Consider the following 19,884-nt stretch of genomic DNA (forward strand, 5'->3'; position numbering starts at 1 on the left):
GTAGTGAGTAAGAGAAGCCTACACTAAAGAATTTCGTTATTTCTGTGTAAACCAAGTTGGTCTAGACGTTGTTTACTTTATAATAATAAAAATCTATAAGCCGTGTATTAAATACGTATCCGCTGCGACGTCATTAGATCTAGAGAGAGAAAGAAAGTGAGATGCATCTCAAACTCTCCTATATTAATAGACAATGATCCTCGGCATCTTGGATGATACCCACCAAATACCAAAAGCCTGCACTTTATTGTTTAGGGTTTAACCCTTTGACGCTTTAAAGCGCCTTACATTAACTTGACTGATACGCCAATGGCGGCTTAAAGAGACAATGAAACCCTTAATTTTCAATTGAAATTAATACATAAATGTTAAGATATTCCTTGAGTTATTTGTATATTATAGTTAAGTGTGGATTCATACTTGCAATTTATGTTCAGTTATGTTGATGTTATGAATTAATTATAAGGTGGAAATTCATAACATGTCACATCACTACAACAGGCTTGGCGTCTAGGGACCGCAACTAGTTTTTGTCAGCGGCGGTCAAATATTTCAAAATTTTGAGCCGTTTAAAAATTTTGTGAGCTCTCTAATGATGCTTAATGGTTGAGTATCGCCTGCTATCAATAGAGTAATTGATATTTATTAATAAAGACAGTCGATTAAAGTCAAACCTTAATATAGCTCAAGTATAATGAATAGCCGTGGTAGCCTAGTGATTTGCCTCTCAAGCAGAGGGTCGTAGGATCGAATTCGGGCATGCGCCTCTGAGTTTTCGAAATTTATGTACGAAATTTAATTTGAAATTTGCCATGAGCTTTTCGAAAGAAAACATCGTGAGGAGAAACCATTTAATGACGTGACGTGTGCGAAGTTCCCAATCCGCAATGTCTGTGTCCAGCAGTGGGGCTGTATATACATATTTAGTAGCAGTAGAGCTTCTTGTAGGGAAGTACTGCCTCTTTACTTACTTCTGCCGCCAAGCAGTAATGTGAGCATTACCGCGTTCTGGTTTTGAAGGGGTAAGGGTGCTGGTGTAATTACAGGCACATGGGACTTGTCAACTTATGTCTCAGTGTAACAAGTGCAGTGGCAGTGCCCCTCATATCTTTGCGATTTAAAGCTCTGAGTGACACTGCAACTGTTATGGACAGGCGTAGTTAACCATCAGGCGCACGACTTGTTCGTCCCGTCACTTGATATTATAAAAAAAACAGGCTAACCGTTATTATTATTTTATATTATAACTGGCTGAACGGTTACCATGCTGGTCTGCCACGCAGAGGTCCCGGGTTCGATTCCCGGGCCGGGAGAAATATTTGTATAGGCCATACATTTATTTCTCTAGTGAGTTTGGGTGTAATTTGTGGTCGTCTATGGTGTGTGTCCATGGCACACGCGATTCAGATTTTCCCTAGTGCGCTATGAATGTGTGCGTTCATTTTCATTATTATTATATTTATCAAAACGAGCCGTAGAGATCCTGCGAATCATTTGTATTGCAGATTCTCAACACAAAAATAAGTCTAACGCGAGGCACTTTCGTTCGGTCACGGAAAAAGTATTTATTACTTTAGCCTCGTCTTCTACTCGTATTGTTAAACCAAAGAAGGATGGCGACATCCCGTGTATTTTGTGACCCAGTGTTTTTGACGACGCGCATTAAAGAGACCTATCAATACTTGTGAATCATTATCAAAGCATAAAAAAAGTTAATTGAGTATAGTCTGTACAAGCTGGGGTTATAAAGTTGATATAGGTAATGTTTTTAACGTTGTCCTGTATTTCGTTTCAGATGTTTGTTCGTAGTAGTAGAAAACAACAAGTTTTCCGTTTGTTCCCAAAAATAATAAAGAGCTCGCTGAATATTTCCAAATCTGCCAAACTCTGCCACATTTAATACAACGTTAACATGTGCTGCCGCAATCAAATGCAAAAAAAATAAAAAATTAATCTGCCCAAAAAATCGGTCACACTACTCAATCTCAATGTGACATTAATAATGACAAGAGGCCTCTTGTCAAAACGTTTCATTGCTAACTTTTTAATCTCTCATTTTTGTCACATTGTATTTTATTTTTTACTTTATGTCACCACTGTCTAATTGATTATTTGATTAAGTATTTTATAGCTTTAATGTTTTAAGTGTGTACTATAAAATAACCAATACTTTAGGTAGGTAAACATTCAATCATGCTTAAAAAGAAACGTAGAAGAACGCTACCTAATCTGAGGTCAAATTGAATCAATGTTCTTGCGTCTATTCTAAAATACATTGTTTTACAAATTCTTTATTCCCGACTTCTAAAACTGTACAAAAATATATAAGTAGCTGCATATACTAAAACGTAAAATTATACTAGCAAAGTCCATGAACGCCTCTTCGTTGATTTTCTAATTATTTGGTCAGCTTTCGCCATTCTCCTTTACTGACCTGGGTTGTGATTATTAAGGCTTCTTGCAAGACTTGCATTGGTAGCAAAGATCATATATTTTCAGGCATCCACTTAGGTACTTGTAGATTTAGAAGCTTGTAATAAAAGGGTGGTAGGGACTCGCCTTTGTGGTTTTTATTTTCTTGAGTGTCCAGACGCTACAAATAATGCTTCTTGGTTCCACTCAGCCAACAGTCTACTGAGAACGACGTGCTCGGGATTTTGAATTTCTTTCAGTAACTTACACCATCCTCATGATTTTGTTTGATGTAGACTTCGATTTCTTTGTGTAAACACAATGTTTACCTTAATACAGGATCCCAAAGGTACGAGGCATGAGTACACATCTGTTTATTTGTTCCGATAATACAGACTTTATCTACCCTTTTTATTTGCCTACATCACGTATAGTCAATCTTCAGTAATCTATATATTGTATGACCAATGTTAAACATGATTATGTTTTTATTACACCTATGTTAAAGATATCCCACGGCTCAAATAAGAGATAAATTTTTGAATAAGTGTTGCGGTATTCCCCGGCAATGGCACAGTCGGCCGGGGTCAGGGATTCAAGTTCAAGAACAAGTGAAATATACGTACCTTTTTTCTCAAAGGAGAGGTCGTAATCTGATACGGTGTTTGGGGAAGTCATAGTTTTTCGAGAGCTATGTGAAAATTCTCCTATATGTAAGTACATAATAAATTGGTAAACTAAACTGTATATGATTCAGAAGGACTGTGTAGTTTAGTTACACAATGCAAACGCGCGACTCCATCGATACAAACGCGCAATAGCATCTATGCAATCGCTTTTAAATCACAAGTGTGACTCCAATTGTTATAGAAGTAAATTAATCACTGCTCTTAATGCAGCTTTAATGTATCATCGATAGGTAATTAATTAATGGCGATGAAATACGACAAGGCATTTTTGGGAACTGTATTTGCTCGTTAGCATTTATATTTTGGGAAACTGTATTTTTATCATTTCCATATAGAGACAACTCTTTTTGTTAAGAAAAATGTATATATTAGTTTTATTCAGTGCGTTTTTACGTTTTGGTTGTCGGTTGTTTGGTTGATCGGCTGACGACCTGACTATGCAGATTGAGAGACGTTGTCACTTTTTCTGAACTACTTGAGTAAAATGGCCAGACAAAACTGTTTCACCCAGACCCCTCTGCCATTTTTCAATATATTATAATTTGCTAAGGAATCTTGCTATTTTATAGTTTTAATTCTAAAATAGAAAAACACTTTTTATTTTTATCTTCTATCATGGCTATGAGATGAGAGACTGGCATGTATCTACCTTCATAGTACTCTAGGTATAACAAAGCTACATATAGTCATACGTCAAAAATGCTTTTGTCACGTAAAGTTACAAAAATAATACGAACTATATGAAATGAATTATGTGTGTGAAATGTTATAACCCTCCTATTTAAGTATAAAAGTCATCGATTATTTTCGTTCGTAGAATATTTTAAACCTTTCTACCGAAAAATTGTCATTTGCAGATGTGGTCTTATTACACAGGAGTACTTACTTATTTATTTTTTATAGCACCAAGTGACGGGACGAACAATGCATGCGCCTGTTGATAAGCGATCCCCGCCGATATCCACAACAGTTGTAGTATGTAACACTCAAAGCTTTAAATCGCAAAGATCTTTTTAATACAGTTGCTCAAAACGTGGTATTTTTCGCACTACAAATCGTGCGGAAAGTTGGATTTCTCGCACTAGTGTTTTTTACTTTTCCAGTTTTTTTTAATTTACTGTTGTTTTAAGTCTGAAACATAGAACTAAAGAGATTGTATATTTATTTCATATTTATGTGCTTTGTGACGTAAGTCATTCGTCATTACTATATCTATGGAGAGACCGCATTTTTACACCTATGAAGTAAATGCTCCTTAGTAGCGATTATGTAGAAAATAAAGTAATATAAACATTGAAATATAAAATAGTAATTTTAATGTGGCTGAATACTGGCAACAGTTGCCATATTGAAAAAAGTCGGCCAAAAAAAGTACTAATTTTTTTCATCGTTTACATTCCCGCCTTTTTCATTAACTTTTTTAGGATTTGATTTTGTTATTGACAAAGACAAAGGGATAAAATGAGGTTTTTTTTAAATACTGTTTTATTTTACTTTCAATGTAGGTTTTTCGCAAATGTATTAAAAAGCGTTGTTTGATACACATGCGGATTTGTCATTTTCACTTGTCTCGAGCCTCGAGACTCGTGAATAATGACTAACTTTCCGCACTTGTATGAAAAATAACTATATGGGCACTGCCAGTGCGCCCGTCACCCTGAGACATAAGTTGACAAGTCCCATGTGCCTATAATATCACCAGCACCCTTACCCTTCAAAATCGGAACACAATACTGCCTCTGTGGCCTAACCATGGTTACCATGCCGGACTGCCACGCAGAGGTCCCAGGTTCGATTCCCGGGCCGGGAGAAATATTTGTATGACCTACATTTGTTTCTCTCGTGAGTTTGGGTGTAATTTGTGGTTGTCTATATGTGTGTCCATGGCACCCGCGACACAGGGTTTCCCTAGTGCGGGGCTATGTTGAGTGTGTGTGTTATTATTATTATTATTAATAATGCTCACATAACTTCTTGTCGGTAGAAATAGGTAAGGTGGCAGTACTTCCCTGGACGAACTCTTTCACAAGGAGCTCTACAGATACTAAAAATTTATCCAATAGTATTGTAGTTTTATTTGATGATAATTCTTTAATGTATTTCCAATAAGATGGTCGTTTACTTCTCTTTTTCCATTACGGCAAACGTGTAAATGTGGAATAACCTCGTAAAGCCCTTGTTAAAAATGCAACAGCTGTCGTTGGCAGTAAAAATACGTCTCTAGAGCACGATTCGTGAGTACGCTCGCCGCTCGTACTACAGTAAGTTCCGAAATTACGTTTAGAGTAGTCTGGTAGTACAGACGCCCATTGATCACTAGCGTACTCGCGGCTATGGTCGGCTCTATTCAATGACTGGCAACGAGACAAAAAAATTCATCGGTGTTTTGTTATTTTAGATGCTTTTGCATATTTGTTAGGTCGAGTAACAGCTGTGAAATGCACAATAGACTGAAGTGGAACGAGGCGTATGATACTTTAAGAGAGAAATAAATTACCGTTCTTACGAGTACACTGAAGTCGATAGTAGCTAGAATGTGATTTTTTTATAAAAAGAGAAATAAAAATGAGTTCACTGTTCTTGTCTTCAAATCACGCATTAATTTAGGGGCAATGTATACAGTTATATAATATGATTCCAAATGATATTACTGCAAACAAAAAAACACTAAACGCTGTTTATTATACAGCTTCTGTGTACTGATGCCTTATAATATATGGTAGTGACCCGTTTAGCTCTAGCAGGTTGTCTCTATCTATTATTTTTTAAATAAATATTGTAAATGTGCACAAATGTTTATTTACAAAGATGTACCCCTAGAGTTTTTTAGTTTTAGTCATTCTTCTCAGGGGAATCTGCCTTACCAATGAGTAATAGAGTTTAATCAATGTTTTAAGTGTAATTTGTTTTGTCTATTAAATAAAGATTTGAGTGTCACTTACTAACACAGTCTATATCACGGGAGAAAGAGCACCCTACTTCATAGGGAGACAGGAGCGATGGTATGTATTGTACTTAGGTAAACAACAACATTATGATCCACTCGTGTAGAGTTAATAAGGGTTTACGTACTTTCAGCTGTGAACGTGTGGGCAAACAGAAACTTTAAAAAAAGTTTTTCTTTGCAAAGAATAGACACCTCTGTCTGTGTAACTCTAGGCTAGGCATTGCGGCGCGCCGTCAGTCAGTGCCAACGAAAGCGAATGGCATGGGCCAGACAGTATGGCTCACTTCATAATACAAGCAAAACAGAACTCTATATCTTAGTAGTTGAGGGCCCTTCTTAGCAGATCTGTGAAAAAAATATGTCGTTTCCTTTCCGTAGACGTAGTCGTACACGAAGCGTACGCTGTCTAATAATAATAATACTTCGGGGTAAAATTTGGTTTGTTTCGAATTTTTATCGTAGATTCTATCTTTACGTTTTCCATTCTCAAGGCTGTATGTTTTGCAAAAGTTTTATGAACAAAGGGGATAATATTATGTGCTGTTTACAATCGAGAAAAGGGAACCGTCTAAAACATAACATCGTGGGTTCTGGTGAGCCCACTTGGGTCCTTTTTTTAAGCATGTTTATTGTACGTAAGGGTCATAGTCATATCATTTATTGCACTATATGGTACAGAAAAAGGTCTTAAAGTTATTACATGATCCAACATAAACTTAGTAACGGCACTGTAACTGAATTTACTTTACTAAAGTACATTATCAATCTTCGTTATGCATTATCATTATTTATTTATATATTTATCGAATTACAATTAAAAACTCTATCCAACATGTCCGTTCGTCAATGGAACCAATTAAAAAATAAATAGAAAGTTTTGTCATCTGAATAATTACTTTTTATCTTATAAACGAACGAATATAACGAGTTCGAGAAAGTAAGGCATTGATATGATGAGCTAACAATATGTAAATATTTATTCTTTTTTCTTAAATAAGGTTTATAGTGATTATATCTGTGTTGTTCAAATAAGTGACTGTATTTTCTTACAATTTACAGTTAAAAAAGTTAAAATATAAAAATGAAACTTATAGTTGATATAAATGACAACCATATACGCCGCACACCAAATCAGACTTAGGTTCACGTCCATGTATTTTTGATATATTTTTCACTACATTGCCCTTCAGTCATCGATCACAAGTGCATTGTATTCGTGGATATAATAGTATGGATATCATTGTATAGTTGAAGAAATATTTGCACCGATGAATGTTATCGCTTTTAACAGCTGATAATTTCTATTACAATAGTGTAATAAAACCATTAACACTTCTTTTACATAAAGCGTACACGGATTTAATTATCTTGGTCCATCGTGCGATGCTTGGGCGCGCTTTTTCTGATATTTCTTTAATTATAAGGTCGTTTATTTTTTTAAACTGTAGGTACTACATAAAAAACCGACTACCGATTATTTCCTTATTAATTCAGCTAAGTCTTACCGCGTGAAGATTATCAAGTTCAGAGTTAAGTGTAAGACGAATCGGTGCAAATGGTGTTTCGTCAACTATACCAATGTGTAAATGGTTTTCTTTTAAACCCGTTTTTATACCTCTTATATCCTACACAGGCCACGAATAGCACCTATTAGGTGCACAAATGAAGCAGTTTCAGTAAGCAATTTTTACTAATTATTTCAAACACCGCGTTCGGCTCAGAGCGTATAATTACATGAATTCCGCGTTAATGAGAAAGGTCATTAAGGATTGTTTGGGGAAACAGCATCATCATCATGCCAAAATTACGTCTACGTGCTCTTCATTACAGACAGGTGTTTATTTTCATAATAAAGACGGCGAGATTTAATTTCGATAGTCAAAGGAACTTGTTATTTATTAAATTGCTGTTTTAATTTGGTTTTCCGAATACTACGTCAGTGTTTACGTAGATTGTTAGTAATGGTCAGGGATCGGAATAGGTAGAGTTTTTTCGGCCGTTGTGTGGACACGTTTTTTTACAGGCACATGGGATATGTCAACTTAAGTCTCAGGGTGACGAGCGCAGTGGCAGTGACACTCAGATCTTTGCGATTTAAAGCTTTAAGTGACACTGCAATGGCTATGGACAGGCGTGTCCTTTACCACCAGATGCACGACTTGTTCATCCCCTTACTTGGTATTATGACAAAAACAAGGACAAGAAAAGCTGTCTACTTGTATCCCCATCTTCAATTTTATGGGTGTCGTTATTTGTGAAAATTAGGAATCTCGCCCGGGCTTATCTCCAGACAGCCTTCTCTTGATATTTCTTTTTCCCAGATGTTTTCCCACATAAAATGAAATCCTATCCTCGGTTATTTAAACTTTGATAACAAGAATAAAGTCAGTTATTTATGCACCAACTGTTTCAGTGTGAGAGCTTAATAATTTCGAAGTAGACGAGAAATTTAATATTGATTTCGTTATGAACCATTTTATTAGGTTTCGATAGTCTTTGTTGTAGACCCTCTGATGTTATGGGGATTATAATTAACGAGAAATTAGGTAATTTCTTTATTTATTTCCTTTCGCCATTTTGTAATTGAAATATAGCCCCAACATCAAAGTTGTCTTTATCACCTAGTCTATCCCTTTATTTCTCTCATGACCATCTAAAGCAGTGTCATCAAAGGTAGAAATAGTGTTATGTTGTGTTCACCTATAACGTTTGTGGCAATTAGAATACTTGTAATGTTATAATATATATGATAAATGCTTAATACTGTACACAGACGTTGCTAAACGTAATAAATAAATAAATCTATAATGAATAAGCAAGACTTTGTAGAGTTGACTTACCAATTTCATTACATAGGTAACAGTTCTACTTTTCTAGTTCTATCAAATTTGACGAACGCATTATAAATTCCGGTACCTATAGTATGATAAAGAACCTTTAGAATAGGAATGATTTATTGCACAAGAGCTTAAAACTATAATACAATATTATAAGCTATACAATACTATTACAAATGATGATGATTTGTAGCAGTAGAGCTCCTTGTGAAAGAGTTCGTCCTAAGAAGTACTGCCACCTTACCTACTGTTGAGGCCAAGCAGTAATGTTAGCATTACTGGGTTCCGATTTCGAAGGGTAAGGGTGCTGGTGAAATTACAGGCACATGGGATTTCTCAATTTATGTCTCAAGGTGGCGGGCGCAGTGCCAGTGCCCCTCAAATCTTTGCGATTTAAAGCTCTGAGTGGCACTGCAACTGTTATGGACAGGCGTGTAGCTTACCATCAGGCGCATGACGTGTTCATTCCGTCGTCGACTTGATATAATAAAAAAAATATACACATAACTACATATTATTATAAATTATCGTTTTATTCTTTTCATGTAAGCTAGCACTCACTAAAAAAGCACCACTCTGCTTTTAAATTAAACGATTGGGCGCTGGTTTCAATCCGCCGGTATGGAGCCAGGCTGACTAAAATAAACGTTTCATGTAATCCCACGTAAACGGTTTACAGGAGACAGGACCGGAAATCGAACGTCGCCATATTGGATGCGGAAATGGCGTTCCGGCTGTCTACTGGGCTCTAATTCAGTCAACGAAACCCGATAGAGATGTGGTTATCTCTTTCAATAATTGTGTTATAGTACCTATTTTATACAAACTAAATAGGATTTTATTGAGCCAAATAAAAGTTCGATTTTTATAATTTTTACAATATGGCCGTTTAATTACAGACAATGAGATTGATAATCTAAATCAAACGACTAAATATTGAGTAGATGCAGACAATAATTACTGACAAACAAATAAGAAGTAGAAAACAACATAAAAACCTTAGCTTTATGATCATAAATACGAAAACTTAGTCCTATTGGGTTCTGTGTTTACACCAAGTCTAATATCACAAAGGAATTACATAAATACGAATGAGGAAATAAACAAAAATATAAGAATGAGCCTCGTATATAAAAATTGATTTCCGAAAAATAATTCATTTCAAAACTAAAAAAAGGTCAATGAGAATAATAATAGGATAATAATCGATATAACTCCGGTACAAATACAAAAAAACAGGTTTTAAATTTAGGCTTAAGTTAAACTAACATTACGTGTTTTAATTATGTTGCAAAAGTTGATGCCATGACCGAAAGCATCATAATGATTACAGTTGGTCTTGCACTAGGTTGTCGTCGTATTGTCCTTCTTTGTAACTATCATTACATGCTAATGCAAACTCATTCTCGTTTTCATTACGTTTATTGTCATACGAAGGGTTGTGATAGGCACTTTCGAATGAGATACCAACATTAACCAGAACACGGTTGTCATTTGCAATAGCTCCGCGGGGTTGTTCCAAAACCATTGTTCCGCTAACAACTCGGACTTACCACATTTGTTCCACGGCGAAGTTTAATTAAAACTTTCGACACTTTTCTTGAATACGGAGTTTGGAGAAGAAACTTAGTGGATATACTAGGTATTTTAAACTGCCTCGGTGGCCGAACGGTTACCATGCCGGACTGCCACGCAGAGGTCCCAGGTTCGATTCCCGGGCCGGGAGAAATAGTTGTATGGCCTACAATTATTTCTCTCGTGAGTTTGGGTGTAATTTGTGGTTGTCTATGTGTGTGTCCATGGCACCCGCGACACAGGGTTTCCCTAGTGCGCGGCTGTGTTGAGTGTGTGCGTTATTGTTATTATTTTACTACTTATAATAAATAATCGTAAAGGTCACTGCTTTTTAGTTGTAAATGAAAAAAGAAAGAAAGATTAGGTTTTTTTCAATCAATTCAGTCACTTTACACTCTTCATACTTAAGGTTACACTAAAACAACAAATTATTCATAAATGAGGAATTTTTAGCCCAGTAAGTATGCATGGCGCAAAAGACAAAAGGACACGATCCAGCGATAAATATTTATTAATTTATTTAAAAAAAATATTTCGGGCGAAACAGACGTTGATTTCCAGTCGTTCCTGGTACATAAGCTGCGTATACCCTCTGTTGTCATTACACATTTATGACACTCGTATATTATTATATAAGTAGCTATGAGATTGAAGTGATTTACAAAGTAGTATTACTGTAGAAATACAGTTCTCTTAAGCATAATATAAATAAGAAGGCAAGATTTAGGAACATCTGCACATCAGAGCATGCGCTGGTTTTCCATCAACAGATTTTTCATTATTTAAAAATATAATGTTGATTTCGAGATTTTACAGTCTTAGTTGGTTCGTTAAAACGTCTAGGCAAAGTTATGGCTCACTTGAAGTCTGGAAAGTTCACATCAGTACTAACAGTAACTAGTGTGGAAGTCGCTGAATCGACTTAGTATTCGGGACAAGACGTGTAAATAGGGGTTCAGTGATGCTAATCTAATCCTATGTGACTCGCGGTGCCCCAACATAGTCGATTGCAGGCATTGACTTACAAATAAATGGACGACGGGTCTAATACAAAAACCACGAAAAAAATGTCCCAAGTCAACCTATTTAAACGTAGTGACATGTAAAGGAATATGAAAAAGCTAAAACGTTGAATTTAAATTGTAATGTCATCGCAGTACTGTCTAATTTTGCTTGCTTCGCTGTCAGTCGAACAAACGAAGACTAAAGCGCGAATGACGCTCTGTATACGACTTTAACGCCCTATAAGTTAGGACACTTTTTAGCGCGGACCCGACGTCCATATGATTGTAAGTCAATGATTGTCAGTTTGTGTGATTCAGTCAACGTGGTTAGCGAAAGCTATTCTATTCAAACGCAATACAGTTTTAAAATAAATGAAGTATCGAGACAATAAGAAGAAGAATGACAAATACCACTTTTAGTATGTTTAGCAGAGGACCGTTAAATGCTGTTCTTTTAAGATACCAAGTAGCAGAACGACCAAATCTTACCGCCGCTGCGTTCGTCACCCTGAGACATATTAAGTCGACAACCATATACCTAAATTCACCCTTCAAAATCGGAAAGCAGTAATGCTCACTTTACTGCTTGGCGGCAGAAATAGTACTGTACTGTCTTATATTTGAATTTGTATCCAGGTTACCGTTTGTTTACTTTTTCATGTGTCATTCGTATTACAATGTTTTCTATGTTATAAATTGAATTATTAACAAATACAAACTATAAAAAGATCATGCCCCTACTTACTAATAATATACCCTTGAATTTGAACGTTCTTGAACAAAAGCCACATGGAGTTGTGAATAGAATTTGAATTAAACCATTCAGTGGAATCTATAGAAGCTAAAGCCGATTTTCAGTGGTTTCTGTTCATTGTCTCCGATTCCAATGCTTTGCAGGCGCTTATCGCTGCAAATGAAATTGAATATTGAATTTGAACATCTTTAGTTAAACTATGTGGTCTTTTTTTGAGTTTTAATACTGACAGTAATATTTTATGGTAGCTTAATTAAACTGCTGATAAACCGTTGAAAAAGATGCGATGACTTTTTAAATTACCGCATTTAAAGCACATGCGGTTTTACCGTAGGGTTTTACCCTCGGAGTGGAGTCGACACGTTGAAAATACCCGTAATTTGATTTTTCGTAATTACCTACACCGCATTACGGCGGGGTTATAAACATGTTTAGTCACACCCTCTCTTGAAGTGTGAAAAATTTTTTTCAAATTTATCTGCTATTCCCATTCCTGAAGCGTGCACGGTAATATATTTTTCTTCTCGTTGGTTATTTTCGTGTCTAATCTACATTTCTCAGAATTTTGCTTTATGACATTTTACAGACGCTAGTCACAACGCGTTGTGACACATTCGACATTAGATGTAGGTACAAATTACGTATTGCTAGCGTTTGGTAACTTTAGTTATACAAACTATTCACTATTATTATTTTTCAAAATCAAAATAATTTTTATTTCATAGGTAAGCATTATTACACTCGAAATCAACACATTGGTTAAATTCTACCGCTCATTCGTAAGTCAGATTCCCCTGAGAAGAATGATCAAGATACTCTAGGTGTTGTAATTAACATTTGTACACATTCAACATTTACAATATATATATTTTTTGTTTTCACACATCCGAGATCGAGATGAGCTACACGGGTTACTACCACGGATTTTTGTTATTGAAGTACGTAAAAGATGTATAATTAGTATAAACTTTTTGTTTCACTACAGTTTTATTACACACACGTCTACTCAATTACACAATATGTCTATTATAATCAGTTTACTTTAAACGTTATTTCAAAGGTTTTCAACAATTGTTGAGTTTAATAAGTGATGATTATTTTTAACACCAAGTGACGAAACAGACAAGTCGTGTTCCTGGTGTTAAGAGACACGCCTGTCCGTAGCAGTTGCAGTGCCACCCATAGCTTTAAATCGCAAAGATCTTAGGGGCACTGACATATAAAGTAGACAAGTCGACTGTAATTTCGCCAGCACCCTTTTTCTTCAAAACCGGAATGCAGTAAAGCTCAAACTACTGCTTGGCGGCAGAAATAGGTAAGGTGGCACTACTGCCCAAGACGAACTCTGTCACAAGGAGCTCTACTGTTACGTGTATAGTAAAATTTGATTTGTAATTTACTGTTGGGCGGTACGGTGATGGGGTAGGAAGGAGTACTTAAAAGCCGCGTTACAGTGGTAAGACAGAAAATTGTGTTCTAGAATTTGGTCAGAAATGGAATTAATAAACATAATAGTTTTTCCATCTAGTTTAATACTATCTGAGACCCTTGTTTACTTGTATTTAATTTTCTTTTGTTTCTGTATTGCTTTTTATTAATTAAGTTATTGGTTTTCACTTCAAATTACACTTACGTTGTTTCTGCAAGCTGTGTTCACTCATAATTAGTTGTATAATTCGATAAGATTTTTATCACATTTATTTTACAGTATGTAACATTGTAATAACAGTAAGTGTACTAATAAACTAAAAAAAATAGTTAAGACGTGTGCTCCCAGCCGATATCGGCGTTCGTGGGCTCGCATGTGGCTTATGCAGCCAATCTTCTCGCGCACTGCGGGCATATGAGCATAACAATTTCAAAATTGTAATTGATTACCACAGATCGTTGGGTTTTCAGTTCGTTACGCTTAAAATCAAGTTCCGAGCGCCGTTGATCCTTAACATCACAGACTTTGGGGTTGACCAGCACCCTCCACTCCGGCCGGTTGGCAGCCTGCAGTCCCCTTGGCGAAAGCTCTATATTGCACTTCTTTATGTGACGCTTCAGCACATCTTTGTACCTAAGGAGTACAAGTCCGGTCGTGTATAGAGTGCTGCTGCCACCGTTTGGGATGGCTCTGCTACATACCAACTGGCCACCATGGATTCAATTAACAAGAGTGCATTATAGGTGACTCGAAATGAGTAGTCGCGAAGCTGCAGAGCCTTGAACGCCGCCGTAAAGTTGCCCGCTTATCGGTATTTTACAGGATATATCACGGAGAGTGTGCGATGGAATTACACGATTTAATTCCGCCTTCCCCTTTCCATCATCGGGGGACTAGGCAAAGGCTTGGATTGCACCTATGTTGTGGATATTCCAAATATTCGCACGAAGGGTTACGCTTCCACAGTTATATGGCGAACGGCTATGGAGTGGAATTCCCTGCCTGTAGACTTGTTCCCTGAACGTTATAACTTGGACGTTTTCAAGGCGAGAGTGAAGAGGCATTATTTAGGTGTACTTACTCCATTATCGAACTCATCGGCCACGCTTACGCTTGCCCTCCTCAAGTTCAGGGTGAAAAATGCGCTGCGCCACCCGCTGATCCGCTATCCGCGGTACAAAATGTTCATACCAACGAGTTTCCGCCGCATAAGGTTTGCCTCAATACCACTAACATTGGCCCTTCGTAATACCTCAGTCCGACACGCGATCAGACCATCGGATATTTAGAATAGTTCATACCCAATACTATAGTCATAATACCTAATACATAAATTTCAGTACATTGAATATATATAGTGTATAGGTAATGCATAAGCTTTTATCACAACCGGAAATAATATATGTATTAATATGCTTGCGATGTACGCTCTGTGTCTAGCTAACACACAGACATAAAAGCTATCAATATCAATTTAACCCACAGTTCGAATGTGCTTCCCTGTTGACAAAAATAGGAAACAAAATGCAGGAAATACAAAGGGAATATCGAAACTAATTCAAAATGATATCGATGTTGAAAATTTTCAATCTTTATAATACGCTTGAGTGATTTGGCGAATCATTGGATATTATAATGGACGTCAATTACAAACGAAACCATTTGACGGTGACTCTACTTTAGAACCAATTTTATCAATTCATAATCAAATAAAATAATGTCAGTATTCTATTCTATGATTCGTGATGTTACCAATCACCTCACACGAGTTCGTTTACCAAGGAAAGGTAGACACGTCCGTAGCAATGCATTGTACAAAATGGGAGGGGCCAGTGCACTGTAATGGTTGTCAGTCATTCTGTGATTATTAATATGAAATGGGTATGCCCTGTGTGTGGCTATCGGTGGTCGTCTGCCGTGCGAGGAAATCTGTAAAATTACTAATCGTAAGAGATCGTCTTCTTTAATTAAACAACTGCTGGCATAATAACTATTATCACACCTTAAATCAATGTCCAATGTAAATTTCTACTTTAAATACAAAAATATATATATCAAACTTCAATTTCCATTTTTAATGTTTGTAGAGAACTGTTGAGCCGTAATGACGTTGGCGACGAGACAAATTTGATTGAAAAGGGATCAATATTTACTTAATATTAATATAGCATCATCTCGGAGCCGTGTCGTCATACAAGTATTTATATGAGTAGTACAGGTATATCTAGTTAGTATTTTTATAGAGTAATCTCTATAAAAATACTAACAATCTTTATCTATCGAGTTCTTAACCTTTCGCGATAGCTACAAATTGGAAATGCAATTTTTTATTCGGATAACGGTCAGCCCTGACCATCGAGTACATAACCAGAAATAGAGACGAAATTAGGGCCATATATTCCTGGTAACACATTAGCGATACAGCTCTTATAAATATCGACAGGCCAACTACTGACCTGTGTCTACGTCTCCGTATATTCCAAAAATATTCTGTATTTATTGTAATAAAGATAATATCTCTAACAATGCCGTGCTGTTCTATTCGGTGGTGTGGGAAAAACAGCAAAACATCTAATTACAAAATAAACGGAATCAAATTTCGTCGGTAATTAAATATTAAATATGCAATTTTGCAATTTTCGTTTACTGTTCGTATAGTAAACGAACATACGAAAGTAAATATCTCACGAAAATGGCAGGTTCACAGTCTTGCTAAGATGTTGACGTGACGGACGAACGGGCAGCAATATGTCTCGTCAGGCGTCCGCTACGCCTTTTATAGTTTTGAGACCGTAAACCAGACTCCTGGGTAGGGGATAATGATAATATATAAATAATAACTATAGCTTATAATAATAATATATATAAACGCGATTTAGATCCCCAAAAAAAGACGGTTACATTTCCGAGACCTTTATTTACTTAGTATGGACACTCGAAGCTATTATGGTGCTTTGACAGATACTCCATCTGGCCATTTAATAAATAAAAAAAATATTTCCATATAATCTTCTCATAATATGTAGGCACATAGAATTTTTTAGCTTATGTCTCAGGGTGACTGACGCAGTCGCAGTGCCCCTCGAATCTTTGCGATTTAAAGCTCTGAGTGGCACTGTAACTGTTACGGATACGGACCACCGAGCGCACGACTTGTTCATCTCATCACTAGGTGTCATAAAAAAACCATCATCATCAGTATCAAGCCATTTTTTTGCGCGTTGTCAACCCCTCAGGACCCTTCTCAAACCTCTTTTGAAGGACTCCTTGAAAACCCCGACATTCATTGTACGTACAGTACGAGATGGACTCGGTACCAGAGTGTGAGGATGGACTCCCTGCCGGTGGCTAGCGGTGCGATGATAAAATGTTGTCGTTGGCGTCATGTCAAACAGTTCTTCACAACATTGGCCATCGTACAAGCGATAGAACAGGCATAGGGAGGTAAAGTCTCTCCTCGAAGACAGTGGTTCAATATCGTCTGTAAGCACAGGCTCGTCAACAATTCTCATCGCAATTCTTTGAACCGCGTCAAAGGGCCCAAGCTGGCATCCAGGAGCTCCCGCCCAAAGATAGCAGCATTATAAGTATATCCGACTGCACGGGTCTTAGATCGCAGTCCACCACGCTGATCCAACTCGTTTTCCAAGGATTGAGAACTTTCTTCGACTTGCAGGTTTTATATTAAAATAATAAACAATACATAATAATAAATAAAGAAAATATGCGATGAGTGGCGTAATGAAGATTGATTGAACATTTTTGCAGAAAATAGATAGCGTTGAATATTAACAATTAAGGTCAAGAGTCGTTTACAGCATCGTTTATATTCCAGTTGTAAGGCGAGTACCAGTGGCGAAGAGGGAGCATAGGACATTGGTTAATTGCGGTATAGTATATTATACGTCCTTAACTAGACGTAATCATAAACAAACGAAACGATCGACTGCTTTGAACCGTGATGCTACACGTTGCGATGCGTCGGAATTGCGACGAATGAGCGGTTTCGTTGCGTTGTACTACGTGTAAATTAGAACTACAAGCTACATAGTGCGTTGACACGCGACGACGAAATGCGTTCACATCGGAAAAGAGGCCAGAAAACGAAGCGGGGAGGGGAGCTGTGATGCGTAAGGGCGCTTTCCCACTATGTCGTCACGTTTTATTATCGTTGGACGACTGTCGTGTCTAGCCTGTTCCCATATCACGACTATCTGTCGTGGACGATTTTTTATCGTTCAACGACTGTCGTGATTAGCTGTTCCCACTAGATCGTGACGACAATTTATCGTTTCACGACAGCCTCTCTGCCCATCTCTGGCTACGACCCAACGCTACTGGAAAGCGAGTAGAGGTTCGCGGCGACAGCGATAAATAAAACGTGATGACAATAGGAGCTGCGACAATCTGTCGTCACGTTTTTATCGTGACTTTTTTTATCGTCTGACCACTGTCGTTCTAGCTGTTCCCACTGTGACGACAGTTTGTAGTTGTAACGATAAAAAAATCGTGAAAGACAGTTAATCGTGTCGTGCTATATAACTTCATTTAAATATACAAGCCACACTGTAAACTGCACGACAATCTGTCGTCACGACATAGTGGGAACGCGCCCTTAGTAGGCAGGGTTAGGGGCGATATCGCAGTGCTTGTGTGGCGCTCGATGCGTTGAAATCATAGCATTGAGACGACGCAGCGCCCGTGTGGCATTACTCTAATATGTAGTTTCCCATTTAAAACGCCTGAGTGTTTTACCAGACGAGGCAAGTTGTCCATCGCGGAGGCCATTTGCCATAATACTACCCTAGCAATTCTCTCTGTCACTCCCATGATTAATAAACACGTTCTGTATCGTTTCAATTATACCACTTTAATAGCTTAACTCGATTGAGATTAAACTATGAGAGAGTTAGAGTAATTAGCAATGCGCCTGCGCATTAGTAAGGCAGATTCCCTGAGAAGAATTAATAAGAAACTTTAGGGGTTGCTGATTGTAAATAAACATTTGTACACATTTTTATTTGTACAAATAACCACGTCGGGTTCGATTTCCGAGCGGGTCAATGTAGAAAACTAACTTTTCTATATTGTCTCGGGTCTGTGTGTTTCCAATTTAAACCACTTATTTCACACACACCTTAACAAAAATCTTAAAAAAAAAAAAGCGATCTTTGTATTAATAATTATAACAAACTAAGAAGTGGTTTAATATCACAAAAAATAATTGAATATCATCAAATTTAATTAAAAAATACCAAGAAATAAAATGTATAATATATAATAGTTGTCCTACAAAAACATGCGGTTAGGGCAATTTCAATAAAGAGCCAAGCTTTGAGCTAAACGAGTTACTACGATGGATTTTTGTCATCCAAGTACGCAGACGTTTATGTGTTTCGTTATAGTTTTTAACCTAATAAATGGCAAGTTTTTAATATCAACCGGAATCTTATTACACAATTAATTTTTATTTGCAAAATGGCCACTACGTCTCCCGCACTGATTTAGCTTTCCTCTACCTCAAAGATTGTCTGGAAGAGATCTCGATTAGATCGCCTTTGCTTACATTAGTTTTAAGTTGTTTATGTACTGTTCTTGTTTTTGTAAGTGAGTAATAAAGTATATATCTATGTATATTATAGAAATGTCAATAGAAGGCAATTTATTTTTATCCCTCGTACGGATTTTTAAGTTAAAAAAATATTACTATTATTTTTAATATGAATTACATTTTCATAAATGTATTGTGACAATAATTATGTTCATTTCTATCAGACACTCGGGGCTCTTCATTGAAATTGCCCTAACCGCATGTTTTTGTAGGACAACTATTCTATGTTTCGGCGGCATTACCCCAAAGCAAAATACCGTAAGTCATTATACTGTTAAGGTAATTGAAGTACACCAATCAGGCGGTTTTTGCCATAGACATCATATTAAGACTATTTAATATCTTTTTGTTGCAGTTGCTACTCGATCCCGGCTAACAACATGTCAGGCGGGTCTCGAGTATCCCATGGCACCTTCGGCCCGGAGTCCGAAATGTCCGGCAGCAGTGCTCCTCCGTTACCAAGTCCAGCATCAGCTGGAGCAGCGTTGGTGTCTCCGGAGACCCTAAGCCGGCATAGCAGTCCCCCTCCGCTTCCTGCACACCCTATTCACCAACCCGCACCATCGTGTTCTTCGCATAGGGTGCACATGGAATCACCTATGAGGTAAATTATTTGTTTATTCTCG

General features: G+C 37.0%; 1 protein-coding gene across 6 annotated transcripts in view; it reads left to right on the plus strand.

Moving 5' to 3' along the window:
* The window catches only part of LOC113225671 (proton channel OtopLc-like), an 86,088-nt gene that overhangs the window by 35,739 nt on the left and 30,465 nt on the right, over positions 1-19,884 (plus strand). For 5 of the 6 annotated variants that reach the window (XM_026458050.1, XM_026458048.1, XM_026458047.1 and 2 more), the window contains exon 3: positions 19,614-19,862. In XM_026458050.1, coding sequence (XP_026313835.1) covers positions 19,614-19,862 — 249 coding nt within the window. The remainder of the gene's footprint in view (positions 1-19,613; positions 19,863-19,884) is intronic. The other variant, XM_026458052.1, reaches the window with a different exon arrangement.

The sequence above is a fragment of the Hyposmocoma kahamanoa genome, unplaced genomic scaffold (genome assembly GCF_003589595.1).
Source record: "Hyposmocoma kahamanoa isolate Upper Pololo Valley unplaced genomic scaffold, ASM358959v1 169, whole genome shotgun sequence".
NCBI lineage: Eukaryota > Metazoa > Arthropoda > Insecta > Lepidoptera > Cosmopterigidae > Hyposmocoma > Hyposmocoma kahamanoa.